Below are 25,507 nucleotides of genomic sequence, written 5' to 3'. Positions count from 1 at the left end.
GGAAACCAGCACACAATTAAAACCAGTCCGTCGATCCATTTCAACGCAAACCGAGATAGATAATCAGGAAACCACATGTCAACTAAAACCAGTTTACAAGACCGTGGCAACACAAACTGAGCTCGTTTTATCGCTGAAAAAAAAGCCCTCTGAGGACCAAGTGAATGAACATCAGGATCAGCTGACCACAATATCAGATACTCTGAACAATGACAAGATTTCTGGAGAAAGTGATGAAGAACAAGAAGTGTCTGTACCAGAAACAGTTGTGGATGAGACAGCCGGCATCGAAAATTATGTAAATTTGATAGAAAAAATTATCTCCAGCCCCCAACAAATCTCTGCAGAAGAAATTAGAAAGGCAGCATTGGATGCTGCCTTCCAATTAGAAAGCTTCAATAAGGAACAGTTTTTTGGATTAAACGGTGAAGGAGTTATACATGACGATCAGGAAGCCATCATGAAAATTGACATCCAGAGAATTGAAACGGTGATTGATGAACTAGAGCAGGTGACAGAAGATGAAACGGTCCCTGACATACAGCTAGATGGGGACCAGCAAGATGAGAAAATGAGTCAATCTGAATCTGAACAGAGAAAGACAGCAATGCAAGGCAAACTGGAAACCGCTGTAAGACCAAGCGAGACTGATCAAAACAAGGTTCATGAAGTTCCCACAGAAGGAGAGAATGGCCCAAATGGCGTACAATTAAAATAAGCAAAAATATCCAAGTGGAGATTTTAAATTTAGGACATAAACAGGAGGCAGGTGTTTTACAGACAACATAAAGCCATGTTATAGCACAATCAAGCAACCTTAGCTGCATTTACATTAAATATAAAATGCTGCAAACTGAATTTTTGAAAATAAATTTGCTTCATGCAATTTCAAAACAACTTTTTCGATAAAATAAACTTTTTGTGTTGCTATGAGGTAATTTTTCAGCTGTATCTAAAGTGTGTTATTGGAAAAACTTTGTTCGCAACACACGAGTCACGTAATCAACACAATGAATCAACAGGAAGTCAACAGGAAGTATTTGAGAGGATGATGGTTTGTTTTTGTGTTTTCCAGACAATGTGCAATATTCTTTAAGCAGAACACGTTTCACAACCGTTTCCTTAAAATGAGTCGTACTTTGTATCCCAGAAGCAAGTTTGGTTCGTCAAAATTTAATCAACAAGTCTAAATTAGGTTGTTAACAAGGCAATAGATGTAATAAAGCATATTAGAGTGGAAGATTTGACAAAACCACAGCCAGCTTAACCTCACATCCCTGGATAACCTCCGAATGCAACAAAGGGGAACTGATGGAGTGAGCTGCATCAGCATTATTTACAATTAACCACAAGTGTGTCTTCGCCACACTGTGCCGCGCTCCTTCACAATGAGGGGCTGACACCGCTGGATCAGACGCCTGCAGGAGAGAGAGCGAGAGCGCAGCGGCAGCAGAGCAGCCATAAAACTCAGCCTTCATTATTGCTGCTTTGTCCTTTGACTTAACTGTGAAACCTGGCACACCTCCGCTTTGGAGCGGAAGAAAAAGCCATCGATGTGCTTCAGCGGTCAGCAGATTGCTGCTTTTCCTCGCTCCCTGGGACGAGACCAACTGTCTGTCGTTTTTTTTTAGTAGAGCCAATCTGTCTAAAATTCCCGTTTAGCAGCTTATCACTTCCCCCCATTCAACCACATGTCTTCACATGACCGTCAGACTGGAGGTTTCCTTTACTGACTGTAGAGTCATAACGTCTAAACGTTTTCACTTTGAAACTACACATTTTTATTTTGTTTTGTTCTTTTGTTGGAATTGTAAACTGGAAGGGAAATGATATGGAAAGGTTTGAAGTTTTTTTCAACACAAATCTGAAAAGTGTTGTTTACATTTTTCTATCTTATACTTTCTAGAACCGGCTTTAGTGTTTAAAGGTGCAGCAACTTTTATGAAATGCAAATTAGGAGACCTCTTAAAAATGATACGTTTCTCTGATTTTAACTTTTTATATGTATATGTGTGAGTAAAATGAACATTGTTCTTTAATTCTATGAACTACTGACAAAAAATCTGACATGTCAAGCAAAAATGTTATATTTATTTGCAGAAAATAAAAAGATGCAGTGCTTTCATACCTCAAATAATGCAAATAAAACAATTTCATATTCATATAGAAACAACAATACTAATGTTTTAACTCAGGAAGAGTTCAGAGACCAATATTTGGTGGAACAACCAGGAGGTTTGCAGTGGGCTCTTTTTTTCCAGAGCTGTAAGTTTTTTACATATTTGTTAAAACTGTCACCATGATTATTTGTACAATATGAGACAGATAATCTGTGAAAAGACTGATCTCCTCTGCTTGCTCCGTGAGCTACTGTTGCTGTCTGAAAAAAGCTCCTGACAAAGAACAACCAATCAGACCCAGGAGGCGGGTCTTAGCGCTGCCAATCAACTCATGAACATGCTACTAAATGTGCTAAGAGTGGAGAAACAACTTACCATTACAAGAAAAACAATTATTTACCGTCACCAGTTCTAGCTGCGAGGGCAAGAGAGGAATGAGCAGCACCACATGGAGGAATGATTGACAGCGCTAAGACCCGCCTCCTCAGCTGGACTGGATATCAAATCTTGCAATAGAAACTTAACAGTTTTTTTCTGGATTCTGTCTTGTATTCATCTTCCAACCAGCCATAACAAGCTGTCCTGTCCTGAAAAACATCCCACAGAATGATGCTGCCATCACCATGTTTCTCTGTGAACACCGTGTTTCCATGGTGACCATCAGGGCGAATTTTCCACTTTGCATTGAGGCCAAAACGTCAAATTTTGGTTTCATCTGACCCGCGAAACCAAACTTCTACTTGGTTTCTCTGGTCAGATCAAATGTAGAAAAACATCAAATTAAACTGAAACGATTAATCAGATTCATCATTACTGAAATAATTGTCAAATAATTTAGTAATCGATTAATCATTAACTGCAAAAAAAAGGCAATTTGCAGAAAGAATAACACAATCAGAGTAGTAAATAAGCAAAAACTGTACAAAAATGTATACATCTGCTATGTAACAACTAATCAGTTAATAAAAATAAATAAATCAGCAGGTCAGTCCTGCACAGTAGATGTTTAGTCGAGCAGAAAGGGTTGAGCTTTTCACTTCCTGATGTTAAACAAACTGTGAAACACGAGAAAATAGCACATTCTTTATTTCTTTAGTAAGTGAAAAATATCTACAGGATCTGGAGATATTTCACTTTAAACCCAAAACTCTTCTTTATCAGCTTTTCCAACAAATCTGTGCACATTTTTCACACCTAACCTTTATTAATCAATGTCAATAAAACTTCTGAGGTTGGGAGATAAGCGAGTTCACTTCATGCTCGAGGTGAGCAAAAGCCTCACAAGGTCTGGCGGCTCAGGACTCCTGCCAAGACTTCATCTTTTAAAGATGCACTGCAGCGTGAAAACGAGTCGAATTAAAACCACGACAAGCAGCACCAGCAGGGACAAAGCAGAAGTGATGTTTGAACTCTTGGTGCCATCCAAGTTGGGGAGATTGATGTCCAAAGAGGCTCAGCACACACACACACACACACACACACACACACACACACACACACACACACACACACACACACACGCACACACACACACACACGCACACACACACACACTGTTATCCTGCTGTCTGATCCAGAGATCCAGCTTTGATGCGCTCATAACGCACCTTTAGAACTTACAATTCTGAGGCTGAGAAATTTAATTAAACCTAATTAACATAACATGGAGATTAACTGCTGAAAACATGCACAGTGAGACTTCTGTGTCGTCGTATCCGAGCGCAACACTAATAAGTTATGAAATAAAGCCGCAGTGAACAGAGACACTTTAAACTGAATTACTCGCTCGACTGACTTCAATATTATTTCCATGTCCTCCCTCAGATTATTTCAGGAGGGGATACCCATCTCCTCTTGTTCCCCTGGAGCCAAGACATTACTTCCAATTAAGGTCAAATCACTGAAAAGACGGCGGAGGAGAATCCCGCATCTCGGCGAGTGAGGAGTTTTGTCATTCCTGCAAATGGGGTGCAGATGCAGGGAGCTGGATTCCCCGGAGGAGCCGCCTGCCACAATGCCGCCTGGCTGCTGGTCACGCTGCATTTCAGGAATCTAATGCAGCACAATTTGCCAGCGCAGGTGAACAGATGACAGGGCTGAGCCGTGTGACAGAGTCGGTTTATCACAGTCAGCAGCCTGACCGACACGGAGAAATATCCGAGAGCCGGTTTTCTGCAGAGGGGTGGGATCTTTTGTATTTCAAGGAGGATGAAGGAGTTTAGACGAAGGTGTTGGACAAACAGCAAACGACTGTTAATGAATAAATCACCAGAAGGCGGGAGGATTTCTGTCTTTCTGTCTTTTTTTTGGCAAAGCAAGCAGAACTGAACTGGAGGCGAGAGAGGGCTCTTTCATTCGCCGGCAGAGCTGTGGGATTTTCACTCAACCAAATGAGGGAATCGATAAGGTGCACAGTTGTACAAGGTCCGCAGGGAAACAATTAAGAGAGGGAATGCAGCCATGAAGGAGACTTTTAGACACAAGCTCTCCATCCTAAAAACCACGATCATTGAAAAGTATGGCACCTCCTCGAGGATTTACAGCACCATGTCCACTTCAGATCAGACTGGAGTTGCCCATCACACTCCTCACAAAGACTTTCTCTTTTTTCTCTTAAGTTGTCCAAAAAAAATTTGCAGACAAAAGAGAACAAGTCACACCAAACACGATCTGCAGAGCGCGCACCACAACTAGGTTGTGCAGGATTCAGGCAGTATTTGAAATTCATAAATTAGACTCAGGAGACCTCCTTAACTCCATCTTTTGTGTCTGTGAGGCATCCAATAATAAATCACATGAAGAGAAATGAGTGAGCCGATGCTGGATTTGCATACTTGAAAACCTCCTGAACCCCGGCTGTTGATGTCACAGACGTAGACGTTAATGAATAAACCGCTAACGCTGAAGTGGGTATTTTACATGCAGACCTCAATATGTAAGCTATAGGCTGATTTTAATGATTCATTATAATTACTCACAGGGGAAAGATGCAGATTAACAAGGAACCTATATGCATTATCTTGTCAATATTTCTCATTGCCTCAGTAAAAATAAAGGTCATCGTTAGAGCAGAAAGTAATTTCAGATGAAGAGAAACCAAACGGCTCTAATGATTAGATTCAACTGATTGGCATCGATTCCCATCTGAACCAAAGCATTGCATTGGATTTTCTCTACTGCAAAAGAGAGAAAAATGGTAAAGACACCATGTGAGACCATAACTAGAGATTACTTTCTCTTTTTTTAGCCCTCGAGGTTATGACGAGACAATGCAGCAAAAGCCTTCGTGAAATGAAAGCCCAGCTGCTTTAGTCTATCGCTGCAAGGCTCCCCTATCTTCTTTTCATGCTCCCCATCACACACAAGAAAATTACATCACAAAAGGATCCTGTACACTTAGTTGCCGCCTTGGGGAACAAGCAGCATCAGGAAAACGCGAGATGGGGGAGCTATACGGGTGACATGATGTAGAGTCAAAGTAAATATGATGAAGAGCACTCCTTTTCTTCCCGGCGCGCCGAGGCTCCTCAGAGAGGATTTACCAGTAAATAACGTGTTAGGATTCAGTGCAGTTTTAAATATGGAGCATGAGCCACAACACAAATATTTCTGGTATTAAACTGGGATTTCTGGGCGGATTTTATGCAAAAACAAATGTATGTGTGCTGCTTTAAAAATCACAATTAGCATAACAACCACTGTCCTGAAAAGGCAACTCCAGGGATTAACCAATTAGGTGTTTTTGTTTTTTTTATTTCTGAGCTGCAAAATTCAAATTTTAATCAAACCTATTATTTTCAAAGGATCAAAGCACCGTAAAGAAAAATTATAGTTTCATTTCAAAATGTATTTGGGTCATGCTAAAATAATTCAAGAAAGAAAATTATGAGAGTAAAGTCCTAATATTACGAGAATGAAATGATAATATTTTGACTTTCTTGTAATTTTACAACTTTATTCCTGTAATATTAGGACTTTATTCTCACATTATATAAATTCTATTTTTGTACAAGTTTATTCTCATAATATTAGGACTATATTCTTCCAAAACGCCAACTTTACTCTCGTATTTTTCTGACTTTATTCTTATACAACTTTATTTTTGTGATATTATGACTATTCTCATAATTCTGTGACATTATTTGAATATTATTTTGACTTTATTCTCTTACAGCTTTATTCTCATAATGCTTATGACTTTATCCTTGTAATATTACGACTTTATCCTCATTACTTTTACTTTATTCTCGTACGAGTTTATTCTTGCAGCTTTATGACTTATTACTTATTGTTTTCTTTTATTATTATAATCCTAATACTCCATTATACAAAAGAAAACAAAGGGATCACAAAATTATACTCATTTATGCATGAACGTTTATGTCAAATTAAGTGCATCAAACTATATGCTGATGCTTTTATAGATAGAAAACGATGTAAGTTCTTAGTTTTGCTGACTTTAATAAATAGAAATCAGATTTTCAGTATTTGATCTACCAGTTCTTTGATCACAAACAATGAAAGAAAAACCGTTCAGTTCAATCTCAGCTGATTCACTGGTGCATCTTTAAATAATTAACTCAAGCTGCGGCTCAAAGACAGGATGAATGCATCTATAACTAAATGCATCAATAATGTTTCTGTCATGTAAAGGAGCAACAATCTCAACAGATTTGCTGCCTGAAGTACATTAATTGGCGACTGACATGAGCTGACATTTGCAGGTAAAAAGGTCGTCTGTAAACCCTGCAGCCTTCTGCGGTCGTTTGCGACAGAGAAAAAAATACCTCGGGATTATGAAATAAATGATTTCTGGCAAGTTTCATTTGGGTTTCATCATGTCAGTGAAAGCACTAAAGACCTGAGAGCCACTTAATGTCAAGGAGTTTTCCTCAGTGATACATAAACTGGGTATTCAGAATAAAAAACAATCCTCTGAAGCAATCGCAGCTGCAGCTGAGTAAATATGCAAAGACTCTGAAACTCTTCTAAAAAGAATAAACATTTTATCGCGAATTAAACGATTTAGCATGGTTTTTATATTGTACTGAACATTCAACATTAAAGGAAGAGATTTAAACAAGTGTCATAACTGGTACAAACTGCAAAAATGAATTCTAAATATTACTCATTAAAATAATCCACATTTAAATCAAACATATTTTTGTTATTTTCAATACTGTTGTTACTTCTAGCTTAAGTCTTGGCTAATCATTTTGACTTGAATATAACAGTTATTCTCATTCTTTGTCCAAATGGTAAGAATAATATGCTAATATATGTAAATTAAATAAAAGTTATGGCTCTCCTTTGATGTAGGGTTGTGAAATGTTTGGACTTTCAGCAAGAATTCATAAAGTTTCAGCTACAGAGCTGTTGCTAAAATCACACTTCTTGTTAGCCGAGAGATTTTATCTTGAGAAAATTGTTGCTAATGGGCCACAAATCTTAGATTTAAAAGTCAGAAAACAAGTTTCAAAAGAACTTAAAAGGTTAAATCCAGCTTTAACTTGGTTTGATAAAGCGCTAATGCTAAGGTCAAACATGCTAGCCATTATTCAGTTCAAAAGGAATTTGAATAATTGTATGAAGATTAAAAAAAATAAATAAATGGATCGACCCAGCGACCATCGCCACCAACCGACCAGGGATGTCAAACTCATTTTCATTCTGGGCCGTAATAAAAGTCTGAATGTTCTTAACGGGCCGGTTGTGCCAGAATGTACTGATAAAACCCATTAAAATGTTAAAATATTAATAAGTAGCTGTTTGTTTCAGCATTCAATAAGTGTTTCTTAAAATTAAATAATCACAAATCAGGGAATCTCCAGTATTTTGTGATTGTTTTTGTGTTGTTTTTTTTGTAATATACGGTATATTCAGAACCCATTAGCCACATAACCCATTAGCGATATTTGCGCTAATGTGTTAAGTGTGATTTTTTATTAATCGTAGTCTATATAACTCGACAACAAGTAAGGCTGAGGCAACAGTCACTTAAAACCAACATTCTTGGCCAATTTTGAGAAAAAAATGTCATTCAAATCTGAAAACTGGGGATTTTCAGTTGATTTTGTGTGAATTTGGATGTAATTTGGAGTCTAAAAGGCCACATTAAAAAGCCACGGCGGGCCAGGTTTTGCCCCCGGACTTCGAGTTTGACACATGTGCAATAAACAATGGTTGGCAACTGCTACTCCAATTGTATTGATCCAGTTCTGTTTGTTTTATCATTGTATCTGTAACATCCTCTGTAGCTCTGCAGATTAAAACCTGCAAAAATGCTGAGGGGAAAAAAAACATAGTATTAATAAATGCATCTCACATTATGAGCAGAGAATAAAGCTTGAAAATAAAATATAGAGAAGAGGATCATTTAATCCTGACTTAGGCAGCATAATAATTGAACTATGCCTCACACTGGCTAGTTTGTATCATTTTCTTAGTCTGAACTGCTTAAATTTACTGCAATTTACAAATGTCCTGCTTCATAATCCCCATTCATTGACCATTCACCTTTGCAGCAAAGGGCTAATCAATCATAGTGTGCAGGCTGCCCCCCCCTCCTCTTTTGTCAATGTACGCGTCCATGCTGGAGGGGGCTGGCTGCTGGGACTAATTATCATCCAGGAAAATTGAGCTTTCTTAACGGTGCAAGGAAACACTCTGTGAGGCTGCATGGGACAATAAAGAAGAAGAAGAAGACTGGACGTCAGAATCACACCACAGTGCTCAGGGGCAAGCCTGTCCGGAAGATGGACAGCAACGGGAAAAGTGTCAAGAAGCGAAATCACCAATTTCCCCCGACACACGGAAAACCCCCCTTGGAGAAAACACACACACACTCAAACCTCTGCACAAGGAAGGGAACCGCAAAGTAGTGGATTGAAGCCCACCTACCAGATCCGTGGTCATGTTTTGTTGAGTTGTGGCAATCATGGTGTAATCCGCAACAAGCTCCGCGCTGCCGTGTGTAGCCTCACAAGCCGCCGAGCAGCTGCACTGTTGTTTGGCGGAGCTTTTTCTGCATGCTCCGCTTCTTGCAAGTTTGTCCTCAGCGGGTTGGTGGTCCTGCCTCTCTCTCTCTCTCTCTCTCTCTCTCTCTCTCTCTCTCTCTCTCTGTCTTTTTCCTTCTGGCTGCTGATTTGGTCGGAAATTAATCGTGACGAAGTGTTGAGTGTAAATAGACATGCAAACCGATGGCGCTGCTTGAGCAGCAATGATGAACAATCAGTTTTGATGAAAAAAACTCATAATGTTAAAATCCAGTAGCCAATTTAATTATCATAATGCTGTTTCATTGGAATCGTATTGCCATAATACAACCAAACAATATCACCAGGTAACTCTAAACCAAACCGAGCACTGAACAGATGTTTTGGACAAATCGGTGCGTGAATAACAACTTTCTTTAGGTGGACGAAAAAAAAAAAAAAAGTTATTATCTTTAGACCTAAGGAGGAACGATCTAAAGTCAATGGACAGCTTAATTTTTTGCAGCCAGAAACTAACGATCATATCTTCAGAGCCACATAAAGACAGTTACAAAGTCAGCCTTCTATTACCTGAAGAACATTTTCAGGATTAAACAAACAACCCAACAAGATTTAGAGAAAAATCCAGGCATTTATCTTTAGTTGCATTGATTACTGCAACACTGTCTTTACAAGTCTGCCTAACACATCAATCCTCCAGCTGCAGCTGATCCAGAACGCTGCTGCCGGCATTCTGACTAAAACCAGAAAGACAGAGCACATCACGCAGTTCTAAAGAATAGTCCAATAGTTTATAACATAAACATCTTCGCACCACAACACATTAAAGATCTGCTGTTGTCATAGCAACCTTCCAGACCTCTCAGGTTGTCTGGTTCTGGTTCTGCTCTGCATCCCATGAATCACAACCAAACATGGAGAAGCAGCATTGAGCTTCTATGCACCTCAAATCTGGAACAAGGTTCCAGTAAACTGCAAAACAGCCGAAACATTGAAATTATTTAAATCTAAACTAAAACCCCACCTGCTTTAAAACCATAATAAACGGAACTTTAACCAACATATTTGATATGTATTCATGATGTTAACGAAATGTAATGTCTGTTACTGGTTTTCACAGCTGTTGATTGTATGATGTGTTTATGATGTACATCATATAGCTGTTCGTCTCAGTTTTCTACCAAATGTGGCATTTTGTATGTACTTTAATAAAGGCCAGTGAAGATCAATTCTTGTGTTCTTCTCTGATTTCAAAATGTCCAAACTTCATGTACTATTAAGTTTGTATTTGAGCGACACTCCCCCTTTTCAAATTGTGGACTGAAAAGTGTCATGTGAGATGCTATGCTGGTTATTAATTCTGCAGAATATTTAAATATTAAATAGAATAGGATAGCAAAAAAGTTCAATATAAATAAAAATAACAGAATTAAGATTAAGGTCAAATTGAAAATACACAATAAAAAAGTGCAAATTCTACAATTTATGCCAATAATATCTGTTTTTAACTGCATTTCCTCACTAATGCACAGTTGGATTTAATTTAGAGCATCACAGTAAAAGGAGATGAACTTCCATAATCCTGATTCCATACATTGAAGTTTGTGGATGTGGAAAAGGTCAAATAGATGTATTTAATCACAAGGCTCATTCTTATTATTTATCCCTTTTTTGTATGACCTGTTACAAAAGGGAGGAATTGTTATCTGACTGCTATAGGGGCCCATTCAGAAGATGGACAGGCTTCCTGCAAGAAAACATCTCAGGACTTCCATTTTCTTTTTCTACAAAGTTTTAAAAATGATCATTAATAACCCATTTTATCAACATTTATGAGTAGATATTAGTTAACTGCAGTCTAATTTTCAAATTTGTGCATTTCTCAGTTTGTTGTGTGTTTTTAATGCATTGTGTTGGTAGCTTAGCTAACCTCATCTTGGATGCGTCTTAGTTTGTATTTCAAACACTGTACTCTGATGTAAGCTGACCTAGATAGAGGTATAATGATGTTTAACATACTTATGAAAATTACTCTTTCATCATTCATTTCAGTGCAAATCTGCATGATTGAAGCTTGCTGACATTAAAGACTGAATATCTGACTGCACCCAAGGGAGATGATTGGATTTTTTAATTTATGACAGGATAGGTTGGAAAACTGAATTAGGACGAGGGATTGTGTGAGGTGAGTTTCGTCCTATGTGTGTTAGATGAGTGAGGGAGTACTGAGGCTTAACTCTGCATCTCTGTATGTTGCATCTGTATTTTATAAGCAGTTTTGGCTTTACTAGCCTCAGGGGCAACAGATGGAAATTAGCCAGGGGCAGTATCTGGTGCAGCGCATATCCTCTCTTGTGAGAATAATGTTCCTGCACATGGTCTTGAATAAATGAAGACAAACTCAAACCTGAACACAGTGCTGTACAATACAGTGACTTTAAAACTTGAATCCCACATAAAATCCTTTCCTCATGTCTTTACCTATCACTTACTGTGTATTCTATGTTAGCTGTGACAGCGACTTGAATCTGATGGTCACAAACTAAAGGAAAGAAAGTACTGGATCTATTAGGGTTATAAAGATAACAAGGTAACTGTATTATAATTCAAAAATGTGCAGTTTCTGTTCTGAAATGACAACGACTCAATTAATTTGCCGCCTTTACTTACTTTTGCAATTTTATGAAACTGACCTCAGTCTTTCACCTTCCTGTGCGGTTAGTTTATATAACCAACTTACATTGTTACATTGTATTCATATAAATGCCAAAGAAAGTTCAGATTCCAAAGATAGATTAAGTGCATCATATTGGATCAATATGGAACTCCATAGATCAACTTTCTAATTTTTTTTTGAATAAACATAAAATAATGTAGAATGAAAAACAATTTAAATGCATTAATGTATAGAAAACTTGATGATTCAAATCTTATACATCTTAGACAAAAATTGATACATTTTGACTAAAAAAAATAAATCTAAAATACTAGAAGTAGACAGTGCCTTTATGATGACAGTTGTCACACAAGCTAGTAGTCCAATTGTGTAAAACACATTTTAGAAATATTAATAGCACATATAGTTGCAAGTCATCAAATAAGAAACCTCAAGAGTTAAAAAATTAAGTAAAACATCTGACCTGAAACTGCCAAATGCAGAGAATGGTAGAGGGCCCAACACAAACCCCTGTGGGATCCCGCGGCTAATTGGAGGGGAGGAGATATGGAGAATGGGTTATTAGACAGTAAGATCTTTCTAAGTGGTAAGATGTTAAAAACTAAGAAAGAAAAAAAAATATTGAAGTCAACTAAGAACACTGAAACTTATAAAAAAATTTTTATGAAAAATGTACCCAAAACCACATAAAATGCTACTTTTTTTCAGATATTGCTTTTATTCAACATACACTTGTTACTGAACGCTTTGCATTTTCAGTAGTCTGAGTTGTAACAGTCCTTCAATTCAGCAAAAGGTTGCTGTATAAATTTGATTTTCACTAAAAACAGTAACAGAGAATATCCTGCTTTTAGAAAGCACATTATCTGCTATACTTTATTTTTTGCCCCTGACTTGGAACTCTAATACTGCCGTGGTAAATTTACAGCGTCACGTTATTTTATTTTTTATATATTTAATATTTTAGAGAAAGATTAATTGTAGTTGTTATACCACTTACATCTTGAAAGAAAATAAAAACAACTCTGCTTCAGCAAGTTCCAATATGCCAATGACCGTTAGGCTTTAAAAGAGCTGACCGGAAGTGTCGTATTTTCATTTTCACTTCCACACTTTCTTTCTTTATCATGCGCATTTATTAGGTGTGCAGTAAGTCCATTGAATGTTCATATTAGGCTATCATTTTTACAAATGTTTTTTGTTGTTTTACGCTTTGGTTTTGTGAGATAAGTGGAGAAGTGACAGTTACCTTAATTTTATTTTGAAAAGAAGAATACGGAAGTCGTAACCTCCGATTACCTTGACACCCACGCAGAGCGCATTCATTGGCTAGCGGCGAAGTTTGAAAAGAAACCCGCTCAGAGTTGGTACGGCTGAACAAGGATGTGGACAAAGACCGCTACGAAGAGAAAATGAGAACAAACTGCTAAATTAAACAACTCTCCGGAAGGCTTTACTGTACAGAATTTCTCCAAACAGGTAGCTAACTGTAAGTGTACCCGGTGGTTGCAAATAGGAAAGACGGACAAAGTTAGCTTAGCTGCTGTGTTGTTTTGTTAGCCTACATTAATGGATGAACAAGTAACGTTATTGTAAAACCTTGCTAGCTAAAGCTAGAAGGAAGCGTCTTTGAGTAGCATTCGGGGGTTGAAAAGTGCTAAATAATTGTGTTGTTTAATTTAATAAGTTAACTTACCTCACTGTAAAATGTATTTAGGGTGACTATTTCTTTTACTTAAATACGAGTCGGAAGTTTCTAGATCCACACAAATAGAACGATCTGTTAAATTAAAGAATCATTAAGTTCTCTCTCTCTGTGTGTGTATGTAATTCTTTTCTTATAGGAATTTGAATTGTTGGACACCATGGAGACTACAATCCTGAACCTCCAGAGCCTATATGAAAATCTGAGGACTCATGTTGACCTTATGAATGAGAATATTGAGCCCAGTAAGTGGTTCTTGTCAGATTATATGATTTAATCTGGCATGAAATACCTGTTGTATTCACAATTTGGATTCTCTCTCAAAGGTTTCATTCAGATGCTGCAGAACTTTGAGGACTGCCGTCGCAGATGGGCGAGGTCTCTGGATGAACTGGGATCCTGTAAGGATATGCTGAGAAAAGCAGAGATGGAGAGAGGAGCCTTGGATGTGAAGCTGAAACACGCCCGCAACCAAGTGGACGTGGAGATCCGGCGCAGACAAAAGGCAGAGGCTGACTGCGAGATGCTGGTATGGTCTCTTAAATGCAAACTTTTTGTTTTAGGGTTTACCTTCAAGCAGCTCTTAATTTTTTTCTCCACTTGCGTTTTGAATGTACAGGATCGTCAGATTCAGTTGATCCGGGACCTTTTAACAAGTGAGGGATCCACCAACAGCATCCAGCTCAGTGCTGAACAACGCTCTGCTCTGGCCTTCCTCAATACAAACTGCCAAACTAACAACCAGAATACCAATCGGAGGTATAAAGATGTTACATACTGTCACTTTCTAACCTGCAGTTTTAGTAGTTTGGTTTTCTTTTTCTTTTTTACACATATGAAAATAATTCAACTGGATGGCCAATGATGGTTCTATGTAGGCATGTCATAATAAGCAATAAATCAATTAAGCTCAGTAATTTAGATTTGCATTATTTATTTTTTTATCTTTTCTCTCTTTCTACCAAAAACTGGATGACAGAAGAAGATGCTTTGGTCTCAATTTGTCCTTTTTTTGAAGGGTAGTTTTGTTTAACTTCAAAGTTAATTTCATTTGTTGTTTCTGTATATTTTAGATATTTAAAATATTTTCCAGTTCTGCTGTTAAATGTTTAAAATTTAAAGTTTATTGTTTGTACGTTTCTATTTTTAATCATTGTGCAGTATTTTAATATTATAATCTCATCCAATATTTAATATTACTATTGTTGTTCTTAATCTTATTTTTCTATATTTCTTAAATACATTGAATGTTTTTGTTTACACATCTACATTTCATGCTGCTGTTACACCTGCATTTCCCTTGTGTGGGACAACAAAGACTATTTCTGTTCAATTCAGTCATATAGCTAGAGTCAAAAACACACATTCCTATTTGACCTTTGCAGTCAATTTCAATTGATACTAATTGGTAAAAAATATTCTGAGGAATCCCAGGTTATTGCATGAGACGTGGATGTTGTGGTATTTTATTTACCAAACAGGTTTTTTTTGTTTCTTCCTACAGATTGTTGACAATAGATGAGTCTGCCTCCATCTTGTCAGATATAAGCTATGACAAAACCGACGACTCCATTGTAAGTACTCCAATTTTTTCCAGCATCACCTCCGATCCAGAGAACATTTTCTCCGTAACGGCCCGTTTTGGATGAGTATGTGACTTAATATGTCTTACAGGATTGGGATTCGTCCAACATCAGGACAGTACGGCTCAAGAAGCGAGAAAAGAGGGTACGCTGTGCTATTAGGAAGAGAGTAATGAATGAAAATATTTGGTTAAAAAGGACAGGTGTCAAACTTTGTGCCCTGATTTCAGCGCTCCTCCAGAAATCTCATTGATGGTCCTCCAACTGCTTCTAAAAGATCCCGATCGACAGGCAGAACCTCAGAAAGGGTAAACATTGACATTTTCTGCGTGCAGAGGTTTCTTACAGCCAAATTTTACTGAATGTGTGCATTTGTGCAGCAGGGAAGTGAGACGCTTGTGACAAAGACAACAGTGACTGTGCCTGCGAATGGAGGACCTGTTGAGGCCATTTCTACCATAGAGACGGTTCCTTACTGGACTCGCAGCAGGAGAAAGACTGGTAGGATATTCTGCATTTACGTAGAGTTAACCTGCATTCATGATGTCTTTATTAATTATTAAATTTAGCAGCTGAAGATGAATTTATCCTAGTTGGTTTTCCCATTTGGATGTGCTAAACCCATTAGAGCAGTGGTGTCCAAAATGGAGTCTGGGGGCCATTTGTGGCCCTTGGACACAGTTTGGAGACTTTTTGATTTGTATGAAATTCTTGATGATAAATATATATCTGTTAATAGAAAATTTTAGGTACAAAACAATTATTTTTGTTTTATTAGCCAAGTTTTTTTTTTATGTCATAGTCTCCAGTTTAACAGACTTAAAGGCAGAACAGTTAACGGTTTTCAACGGCTGTTCTCATTTTTGTTGCTGGGAATAAACTAAAGTTATCTTGACCAACAATTTAGGAAATTGTACAACTTTTTTTTTTTTAGACCTTTTTAATTAAAGCACATATTGGTTTTTATTTAGGTAAAAAAAAAAATCAGAATAAATTTATCTTGCATTTTTAACAGAAAAATAAATAAATTGTGGCCACTGAGTGCTTTAAACTTATGACATTAAGGGAAAAAAAAAAATATATATATATATATATATATTTATATATTTATTTATAAACTTCAGACATTTACTTTAAATCTAAAGGGTTTTTTTTGCCAAATGTTACAGAAACGTTTACCAATTTATCAGGGATGTGACATAATTAGAATAATTTTAATCTGGAGATTACGCTTAAAACATTTACTGAAATTGATCTAATTTAGCACTTCTTGTGGTTTATAAAATGTTTTCTGGTGTGATTTAGTTGTTTTAGGATAACATATTGGTTATAGGAATTCTTGATTGTCGTATAAATGTGTTCCTCAGTCAGAAGTTGAAATAATAAGCACCAAATTTCTGCCACAGTTCAAAGAAAATATAGCTTTATTGTGTTTTCTGGATCATTTCTCTGACATGTGGCTGTTTATTGAATCTCTCCTGTTCAGCTGCCATGGAGTGGGACTCTGAATCTGTCAAGTCTGAGAATGTTTTTAAGGCCCCTGAACATCCTGATGGAGACAATAAAGCTGAGCCCAGCACTCCACAAAGCAAAGGAGGCATCCGTCTGCACGAGTTTGTCTCCAAAACTGTAAGTTATTCAAAATTACAGCAGTAACAGGATGATATTTTATGGATCTTAGGCTTGGTTTTGATTATTTTTATATTAAAATTAATTCTTCAGTCTATATATTCTGGCATTTGTGACATATGTATTGTAGCTAACGGCTGCCTCTTGCAGGTGATCAAGCCTGAATCCTGTGTGCCGTGTGGAAAAAGGATCAAGTTCGGCAAGATTTCCCTGAAGTGTCGTGACTGCAGGGTGGTCTCTCACCCCGAGTGTCGCGAGCGATGCCCGCTGCCGTGCATCCCCAACATGGGTGGCACACCCATCAAAATCGGAGAGGCATGTGACGACGTCTTTATCGGCGTTTCGCCTGATGCTCAGCCTCAGTTTGACCAGTTTCCTGTTTGTTTTCCTCCTCAGGGCGTCCTTTCAGACTACGTTCCTGACACGGCGCCCATGATTCCTCCCCTCGTGGTTCACTGTGTGAGTGAGATTGAACAGAGGGGTTTGCACGAGGTGAGCGGCGCTGCACTCTGATTTAATGCCAAATTATAAAGAACATTAAAAACCTCACATTCCTGCAGTTGATGCCTTTCTGAGACGAGAGAGTTGTAACTCTAGTTTTGACAATCTGTTTTTGTGAGAATAACTTTAAATCAGACTTGGTTGTGTTTGGTAAATGCTTTAAAATAATATTGCAAGATGAATAACCTGTTAACATTGTTGACTATTTTGTGACATTACAGTTTCAAATTGAAATAAATGTAACTTTATTTTGGAATAAAGTACGTTGAGCTAAATGTTTGCAGCTGCAATCGCAGCTAAAGACAGTTTTACAAAGTGTTGACTTGGTGAAGCATCCGGCGCTGGCTACAACAAAAGTTTTGAATAATTTATTGCCAAACAGAAAATGCCAGTAACGGTGATGAAGACGGGCTTCAAAATGTAATAAGTCAGAGAGTAGAGATTGTGATTATTGATTGATTTAAAGTTCTGCAAACTATCAGTTTGTGGCAATTTTTGAAAGTAAATCTCACCAGTTATTAAAGTTTTATTTCTACTATTCCTTTGGTTTGAAAGTAGACTTTGAAAATGAAAATATATTGTGTCTTTAGAGCCACAGTGACTTTTAATCTCTCACAATGGCTCTTAAGGCCTTTACCTAAAAAAATATAAATGGAACTGACTAATGTTTTTAAGTGCAGCTGTAATAACAATAATAATTTGTCATGGAATAATTTCATTGAATTTCCACAACAAAAGATGTTTCAGATCAAATGTTTGTCTTTTGGTTTGAAACTTTTTTTTTTTCTAGGTTATTTCCTCAAATATCAACATCACACAAGAAAATTTATTTATCCTCTTTTTGTATTTATTTCCTACTAAATTTTGTTTTTTTTCTAAAAGATTGCATATTTGTGGCTCTAAACGAGTTTTGTTTGGCTGGACTGAGGGCAAAAATGGCTCTTTGGACTGTAAAAGTTGCAGACTCCCGGTCACATAAAATCCAAATACAATATGAACCTTTTATGGATTTTATGAACATTCAAGTTTTTGGTTCTAATGTCACAAAAAGTGGGAAACTTCCAACAAGTCTTGAGTAGTTTTGCAGAGCATTTTGTACGTCCGTCACATGTCCTCTTTGTACAGTAAAATCTCGTTATTTCAGACGTATACTTTGGATTTTGCCATTGCTAATTCTTGCATTCATCTTTTCCCCTTTTTTTATTTTGTAATTTATAATATAAACACATCTTTAGGGAAGCCCTAACAGTGCATGTTTGACAACTTCCCCCTTTCAGGCTGGTCTTTATCGTCTGTCCGGCGCCGATCGCACAGTGAAGGATCTGAAGGAGAAGTTCCTCCGCAGCAAAACCGTTCCTGTGCTCAGCAAGGTGGACGACATCCACGCCATCACCGGCCTCCTCAAGGACTTCCTGAGGAACCTGAAGGAGCCTCTGCTCACGTTCCGCCTCAACCGGGCCTTCATGGACGCAGCCGGTATGTTAGTTTTATGTGACTGTTCTGATGGCAGAATGTCGCTATACATACATAAAAGTTATTTGCAGCTGTTCTTGAGACAACAGTTGCAGCAAAACCGCATCAGAGTTCAGAAATATATTTAACACAGCCATTAAATGCAGGTTTATAAGAACTCCTGATTGCTTTTTGTTTTATTTGTTCAATTTAAGCGAAGTGAATGAAACCTCTTGAGAGAATATTGATCTTTTTCCCAGGGTTCCACTCTGAGTGCTTGTTTGTTGCTGAAGTTTTTGTTTGTTTTCTTTCCAAGTTACGATGGAAATTGCACACTTTGCCTCACTTCAGCTGAGAAAGTTGCTCTTTGTCGTCCCACAGAGGTTTCAGACGAAGACAACAGCGTAGCTCTGATGTACCAAACCATCAGCGACCTGCCGCAGCCCAACAGAGATACGCTGGCTTTCCTGATTCTTCACCTCAAAAGGTCTGGAGTGAAAAATACTCCCTTTAATACTTGGAATTTAACATTTAGAGAGTGTTTTATTCTTTTAGGAAGACTTTGCATAATTTAAAAATAGATGTTCATGAAAACTTAAATATTTCATTTTCAAACTCTTACTTTTTTAGTTTGCCACAGATTAGCTAAGCATATGGTGAATATGCTACTGCTGAGGGGAATAAAATTTCATGTGCACCAATGAGACCTTAATTGGCCCAATTAAATCTTGCAGAGTTGCTGACAGTTTGGACACGAAGATGGACATCAGCAACCTGGCCCGGGTTTTCGGTCCAACCATCGTTGGTCATGCTGTTCCCAACCCAGAACCAATGACCATCCTGCAGGATACCAAACGCCAACCAATGGTAGGTCTGAGCAGACAATTCTAAATTGTAAAACATGGTTTCCCCCAGGAAACTTGGTACGCCCGGTGGTTGGGCGCTAGGGCAGGCGTTCATCCAGTGGCACCGTTGTGTTTTTGAGTTAAAAAATGTTTAATGTTGACAGGAAATTTGAAAATATCACTTGATAATTATGTGTTATTGGAAGATGAACGCCAACTATAAGGTCTTAAATCCAAACATAAAAAGAAAAACCTTAAAAAAAAAAAAACAGGTAGGGGCACAAGTAAAGCCTGGTGGCCCGCCAGGCTTATAGCACACTGGGCTAAACCCTATGTAAAGGCACATCTTAAACCTTTACACAGTGTGTCTGCACTGAAGTTTTTAATTAATTTATCTAAAATTAAGGTCTCAAAGTGTCTTAAATACATTAAAGAAATGCTAGCTAGCATTCACGATAGGTCTTAAATTTTGTTGTAGCAGGACTATTTAACTTCATCTTCTATGTAGGGTTTTTTTTTTCTTTGCAGGTCTTTTCTATCAGGCAAATGTTTGAGTTATATGCAGAAATTTTCACTCACTGCGCTCTGCGACTGAAGGTGGCTAAGGCTAGCAGTAACAAGATGCTAATATTTGTTCGCTAGCTAGAAAGTCATAATATGCCATGTGAGAATTACAAAGCTGAAGCATAGAACCAGTTTCACAGTTCTGGCCTTTTGCATTTGTTTTGTACATCTGTCGTGACGTAGGTCTTAAATTTTGTTTATGATGGTCTTAAAAAGTCTTAAATTTGAGTTGGTAAAACCTCCATAAACCCTGTTACATTAAAATGTCTTTGAAATGTTAGAGAACAACAAGAAGCTTATGTTTAAGACATTGCTTTTACAGGCTTTCAAGTTTAAAATACATAATTTCCACACTCTGTTATTCTAAAAGAAAATTTTAATTTTCAATAACAAATGAAAAAAAAAAGTTTTAATATAAAAAACTTAGAGATGGGAAAGATTTATTGAATTTAACAGGGATATTTTTCCACTGCAATATATTCAATTTCTCATAAGCGACCATAAAATATGTACATCTGTTCAAGCTTTGGGCATTTATTGAATCATTCAAGAGCAGTCTGAATTGTCAGATTTACTTTTTACTGCTTTCTCTGCCTTTTGAGAGAATCAATAATATATTTGAAATGTGTGTTTTTTGTTGTGCATTTTGCTTTTTCATATACTTCGTTGCACACTACAAGCATGTAATTGAAATAAACAGCACATCTAAAATCTAATGTTGAAAAACTAGCATTTTACCAAAAGGTGGATGAACTAAAAATATTTAAATGGAGAAGCTGCAGGAACCGAGTGATGGACTGTTCCTACCACGACGCTGGCAGCTGTAGATATTTCAAAAACACTGAGATAAATAATTTAAATTGACAACAAAAGCATTCATCTTGTCAGCTGTAAATCTCCTGCTTTAAAGCTCCTATTACTCGTTGTCATATTTACAATTACGACTGAAACAGTTTTACCCAAGCACACACGTCTGCGTGATAAAGTTGTCTCATTGAAATTCCTCTTGCTGCAGACATCAATAAACTATGCAAGTTGCCCGAGGGAAGCAAGCATTTTTTTTATTTTTTTGCAGCTGTACCCCAGCGGATTTTATGATTTCATCACTGTGAAGGCATTCCCTCGTCTTTATTTCACCAGTTAAATTTTATTATTAAGTAACAAACAAGCTAAAGTGCTTCACACCAATGGCTAGCTTGATGCAAAAGCTTCTGTAGATGTGTGGACTTAGGCCTGTCATGATAATAAATGTCGCTGGACATTAAATTGTCTTGGTAATTATTGTGATAAACTAATGACAAACAAAGACTAATAAACTTAAATTTAATAAAGAACACAACACTGAACCTGGAGATTTTAAATATCCAAAACAAAACACAGCAATCAAAAACAATAAAATTGAAATCAAAATAAAAAATCTCTAAACAAAATTCCCCTTCAAAAAATATTCATCATTGCAATGGAAATTATTGAGCTCATTTAATACATTGCTGAGTGATGGGCTTATTCATACCTTCTGTTTTTGTGGCTTTTTCTACCACACTTTTTTCCTTTCACTCAACTTTCCATTATTGCACTTGCCCATGGCTTTCAATGACTTTATGTGGATGATGTCAGTGATTACTAGCTGGATGTCAGCAGCGTTCCCAATAATTACATAATTTAATCTAAGCCTGTTTTTAAAAAACAAACAAACTAAACCTTAATTATAAAAACTCAGACAAAAATGCTTTATTTATTTATTTTTTAAGTATGTTTGTTGCTGAATTATGATATATTTTTTAGGATATTCTAATTTGTTACTGCTGTATTACTCCTCACCATTCAACTTGTCAGTGAACATTTAGCCATAAAAATAAAAAATAAGTCTCAAAAACAGCCTGGGTAATACTTTTTTACCCACTGGCATCAATAATGTACGACTTTGCTCAGGGAAAGCAAACCTTTTTTGTAGAAATACCTGAGTGTATTATGTTTTTACCTCGGCCTTCTGTTCAGCCATTTGAATTATTTTAATCTCGAGGGGGGGAAAAAAGAGCAAATGAAAGTACAATACAAGAGTAAAACCAGATAATTAAAAGTTTGGAATTATCATTTCCAATAAAAAAGATGAAAGATCTGTTGGTGTTTGTTTATTTTTGATCTCCAAAGAAGTCGGATTATATTTACGGTCAACGGGAATCCCACTGTGGAGCGAACTTCCCCCCCCTCCTCACAATAATCGCCTCCTGCTCAAACCGTAAGCCGAGTGATTTTACTCTCGGAGAAGCCATTACAGTCCCACCGAGGCCTCCGTTATTAATTCCCTCTGTCTTGCTAACGGCGAGCTAAATCAGTGCTGGTGCAATAAAACGAGGCGATCCGCTAAAATAACTAATTATTCCATTTTCTGTTCAGGTGGTGGAGCGCCTGCTGTCTCTGCCGGTGGATTACTGGAGTCAGTATGTGATGGCTGAAAATGTGCAGCCCAATCTGAACCATTTGATCATCGAGAACGCAAACTGCTACGCCACCCCTGAGAGAAGTATGGCTCTGATTTTCTGCTGGTGGAAAAGTATCTGCTGCTTTAGATTTGTTCTGTTTTTTAATTTATAATGTTTCAGACCATTAAACGGATTTTAATTAGCTAGATAAAATCTGGGTAAAAACAAATTGCACTTATAAAATTTAATGTGTTAAGGGGGGGAAGGCTGTCTATAACAACCTGGATCCTGTGTGGAGAATATAATTGCCTCCTCAGCCTACAAGGTGGTTGTACCATCATCAGAAGTTTGCATCTATTAGCAGTGAATCTTCTACATTAAGGAGAGATTTTATCACTCATGTTTCAGTTTTGCCATCATAAAAGCCTGTTTTTGTTGCTTTTTTAACTGTTCTACTATGTACTTGGAAAGATTTTCTTTAAGTAATAGTTTATTCGATGAAAATTAGTTCCAGTCAGTTAACTTAACATCAGTTTAAACCTTCTGTTAGTGTTGCAGTTTGGCCTCCATCCAGCAGAGGGCGCTCCTGGTCATCTTTTAGTGGAGCCAGTCGAACTTGGGATGCAAAAATTATTTTTCGATCAATGGTTTATTTGCTTAAAATTAGATCCAATCAGTTAACTAATAAAGTTCGCTTAGATCTTCTTATTGTGTTGTATTTTGGCCGCCATCCAGCAGAGGGCGTCGCTTGTCATCTTTAGGTGGATCCAGTTGATACAGGAATAAAGATGGCGGGGCCATACCAGAACGGGAAAGAGAAACGGTTCAAACAGAGTTCGGTGTGGGAACAAAATCCACTTTATGCTGTGAACTGATTTGCTCTGCCAGATTTTTGACAGACTGGAAAAGGGAAAAGTTCCCTGCCATATTTATTAATTAATTTTTTTATTTGTGTATAGGGCCTTAGAATGGCTTTGTGATATTTCTCAGACTGATCAATGTCAAATACTTGAATATATTTAGTTAGAATCGTGACTTTGTGTTGCCAAACAGGTTCTGTTTAAGGGGATTTCTTGATTTTGTAAGTTTTGACAGTAATCAGTGTGAACTGTGGCTTATTAATGACCTTTCCATTAAATCTGGTTCACTTATTATGTAATAAAAGGAGGAATTAAGTGAGAAGTGCTACTGGCTTAAAAAAACAGCATTTTTAAAGTACACTGCTCATTTTTGTTTTAGTATTTCAAGAATCTTTTAAATCTAAGACTTCTCAGTTCCTGAGCGTCTGATGGAGTCCTGTAGTCGCCTAATCCTTTTTCTTTTTGCAGTGAGCATACTTGGACCGCTAACCACACCAGAACACCAGCTAAACAAAACGCCGTCCTCCAGCTCCCTGTCTCAGCGGATGAAGTCCACTCTGACGCCCAGGTAAATGAACCGAAACTCCTTCACATCCACCAGGAAACTTTGTTTTTAATTCATGAACTAAATCTGGGTTGCTTTCATTATTTCCCACGACTCACAACTGATGGCGGTTTTCAACATGTGAACTGTACGTTTCAGATTCGGGAGCAAAAGTAAATCGGCCGTTGGGTTTACTCATCAAGGGAAGTTCTTCTCTTCTCCACTCCTCAAGTAATCCAGCATATCTCCGACTAATCTGTCTGTACTGAACTGCATATTAAGACGAGCGCCGATGTAATTTGTTTACAAAAGATTGTTTTAACCAAATGGTAGGCGCCGCTTTCTGTCGCTTTTACTAAGTTCAGATCATTAGAGAAATGTAGAATTTTTCTGAAACATTAATTCTTTGCAGATTAAAAAAACTTTTTTATGCAGCTTTTGTTTGTTTAAAAAGTTCTTCAGCTCAGAAGCTGAGGAACTGTAAGGCATTTCAGTTTTGCATGTAATTAGATGTGCTTATGTTGATGTGTGAGCTTTTAGTTTAACATTCCTGTTTCATTTCCTTTGTTTCCTTCTGGTGGTGAATTTCCTCATTACTCAGTGGTTTGTAATCTGAATGTAGGAGCATTTAATCCATGTTATTCTTGGCTTCAGATTATCGTTACAAGGCAGAGCTTTTTCATAGACAAATTAATAATTGGACCAGTAATGTTTGTTTTTTTTGCTCCTTTTTTATTTTCTGCATCTTGAGAAAAACAAAAACTCATCAAAGTTGCACTGCTAATGATCACAGCAGGTTTCCTGCCTGATTATTTCACTCCGGGTTGAAACATTTACTCTTTGTTGTCTGTAAAGCAATAATTTTATAAGCCAGTTTAGCAACTGTGGCATTATTTGGTCACATATTAACACATTTTCTACAAAAGTGTTATTGTTGTACTTTATAAAATACATTTTTAATGCCTACAATTGTCTCCTGTCTTCACTGATGCAACTTCTTTATTTACAGGGTTTGTGTGGGTGCTTGAAATCCTTGAAAATCTTTGAATTTTAATTGGGTTTCAAGGTTTGGGAAGTGCTGATTTCTGTATAAAGTGCTTGATATTCAAAATGCAGTTTTGTAATAAAGTGCACCTACCGTAATAAAAAGTTTTTTTTTTTTCTCGGTCTGAAGTTTAATCAGACTGAGCTTTTTTTGTTTTAGATTAGCTAGAATTACAAAATTATTTCTAATAACTAATTTCCAGAAAACTTGGTGAGAACTTTTTCCTTTTTTAAATGTTCTTTGTGTTTTGAGTTTAAGCATTTTATTTGAGGAGGAAGATTCTTAACATGATGTGTTTAGATTGTGTTAATGCTATAGATATTTATTATCCTTAATTTCTGAATGACTTATTGACGGAAATAATGGTTGTGTTTTACATGTCAAGTTACTTAAATTTGACATTTTGTTAAATTTGTGTTTTCTTGAATCAGGCACATAAACATTTCAAAACCTGCCTTGTTCCTACTATTGAGTGTAAAATACAAGACATAAATAACAGTAATATTATGTACAGTAATTGTGAATTAAAACCATCTTTTTACTTCATTTGTATTGTTTTTAACT

The 25,507-nt window shown here is 37.0% G+C and overlaps 2 protein-coding genes across 4 annotated transcripts in view; one reads left to right on the top strand and one right to left on the bottom strand.

Moving 5' to 3' along the window:
* LOC106917058 (inactive dipeptidyl peptidase 10) overlaps nucleotides 1–9,635 on the bottom strand; it is a 68,034-nt gene extending 58,399 nt beyond the window's left edge. The window contains exon 1 of the mRNA XM_014985755.2: nucleotides 9,021–9,635. Coding sequence (XP_014841241.2) covers nucleotides 9,021–9,311 — 291 coding nt within the window. The 5' untranslated portion in view covers nucleotides 9,312–9,635. The remainder of the gene's footprint in view (nucleotides 1–9,020) is intronic.
* Nucleotides 9,636–13,120: 3,485 nt separating this feature from the next.
* Nucleotides 13,121–24,867, top strand: racgap1 (Rac GTPase activating protein 1). 3 transcript variants are annotated; one of them, XM_014985776.2, is made up of 17 exons: nucleotides 13,121–13,271; nucleotides 13,637–13,742; nucleotides 13,824–14,026; nucleotides 14,117–14,256; nucleotides 15,002–15,071; nucleotides 15,172–15,225; nucleotides 15,311–15,388; nucleotides 15,461–15,581; nucleotides 16,567–16,709; nucleotides 16,860–17,024; nucleotides 17,106–17,201; nucleotides 18,488–18,686; nucleotides 19,044–19,149; nucleotides 19,397–19,529; nucleotides 22,469–22,595; nucleotides 23,823–23,922; nucleotides 24,058–24,867. In XM_014985776.2, exons 2-17 carry the CDS (start codon nucleotides 13,658–13,660, stop codon nucleotides 24,131–24,133), a joined length of 1,896 nt encoding a protein of 631 aa, XP_014841262.2. In that variant the 5' UTR covers nucleotides 13,121–13,271; nucleotides 13,637–13,657; the 3' UTR covers nucleotides 24,134–24,867. The 3 variants fall into 3 exon arrangements, with proteins under 3 accessions (XP_014841262.2, XP_014841271.2, XP_014841254.2); XM_014985785.2 differs by having other exon boundaries at nucleotides 13,121–13,281; nucleotides 15,464–15,581; XM_014985768.2 differs by having other exon boundaries at nucleotides 13,121–13,281.
* Nucleotides 24,868–25,507: the final 640 nt, after the last annotated feature.

The sequence above is a fragment of the Poecilia mexicana genome, unplaced genomic scaffold, assembly GCF_051168715.1.
Source record: "Poecilia mexicana isolate PSO_F unplaced genomic scaffold, ASM5116871v1 scaffold_7, whole genome shotgun sequence".
NCBI classification, from domain to species: domain Eukaryota; kingdom Metazoa; phylum Chordata; class Actinopteri; order Cyprinodontiformes; family Poeciliidae; genus Poecilia; species Poecilia mexicana.
The sequence above is the reverse complement of the archived record's forward strand: the minus strand, read 5'-3'. Positions and strand labels throughout refer to the sequence as shown.

Bases quoted from the DNA above. Each gene is read 5' to 3' on its own strand.
- racgap1 (XM_014985776.2), top strand. From the start codon at position 13,658: ATGGAGACTACAATCCTGAACCTCCAGAGCCTATATGAAAATCTGAGG. The intron at 13,743-13,823 runs GTAAGTGGTTCT...TCTCTCTCAAAG, and splicing joins GAATGAGAATATTGAGCCCA to GTTTCATTCAGATGCTGCAG. The intron at 22,596-23,822 runs GTATGGCTCTGA...TTCTTTTTGCAG, and splicing joins CTACGCCACCCCTGAGAGAA to TGAGCATACTTGGACCGCTA.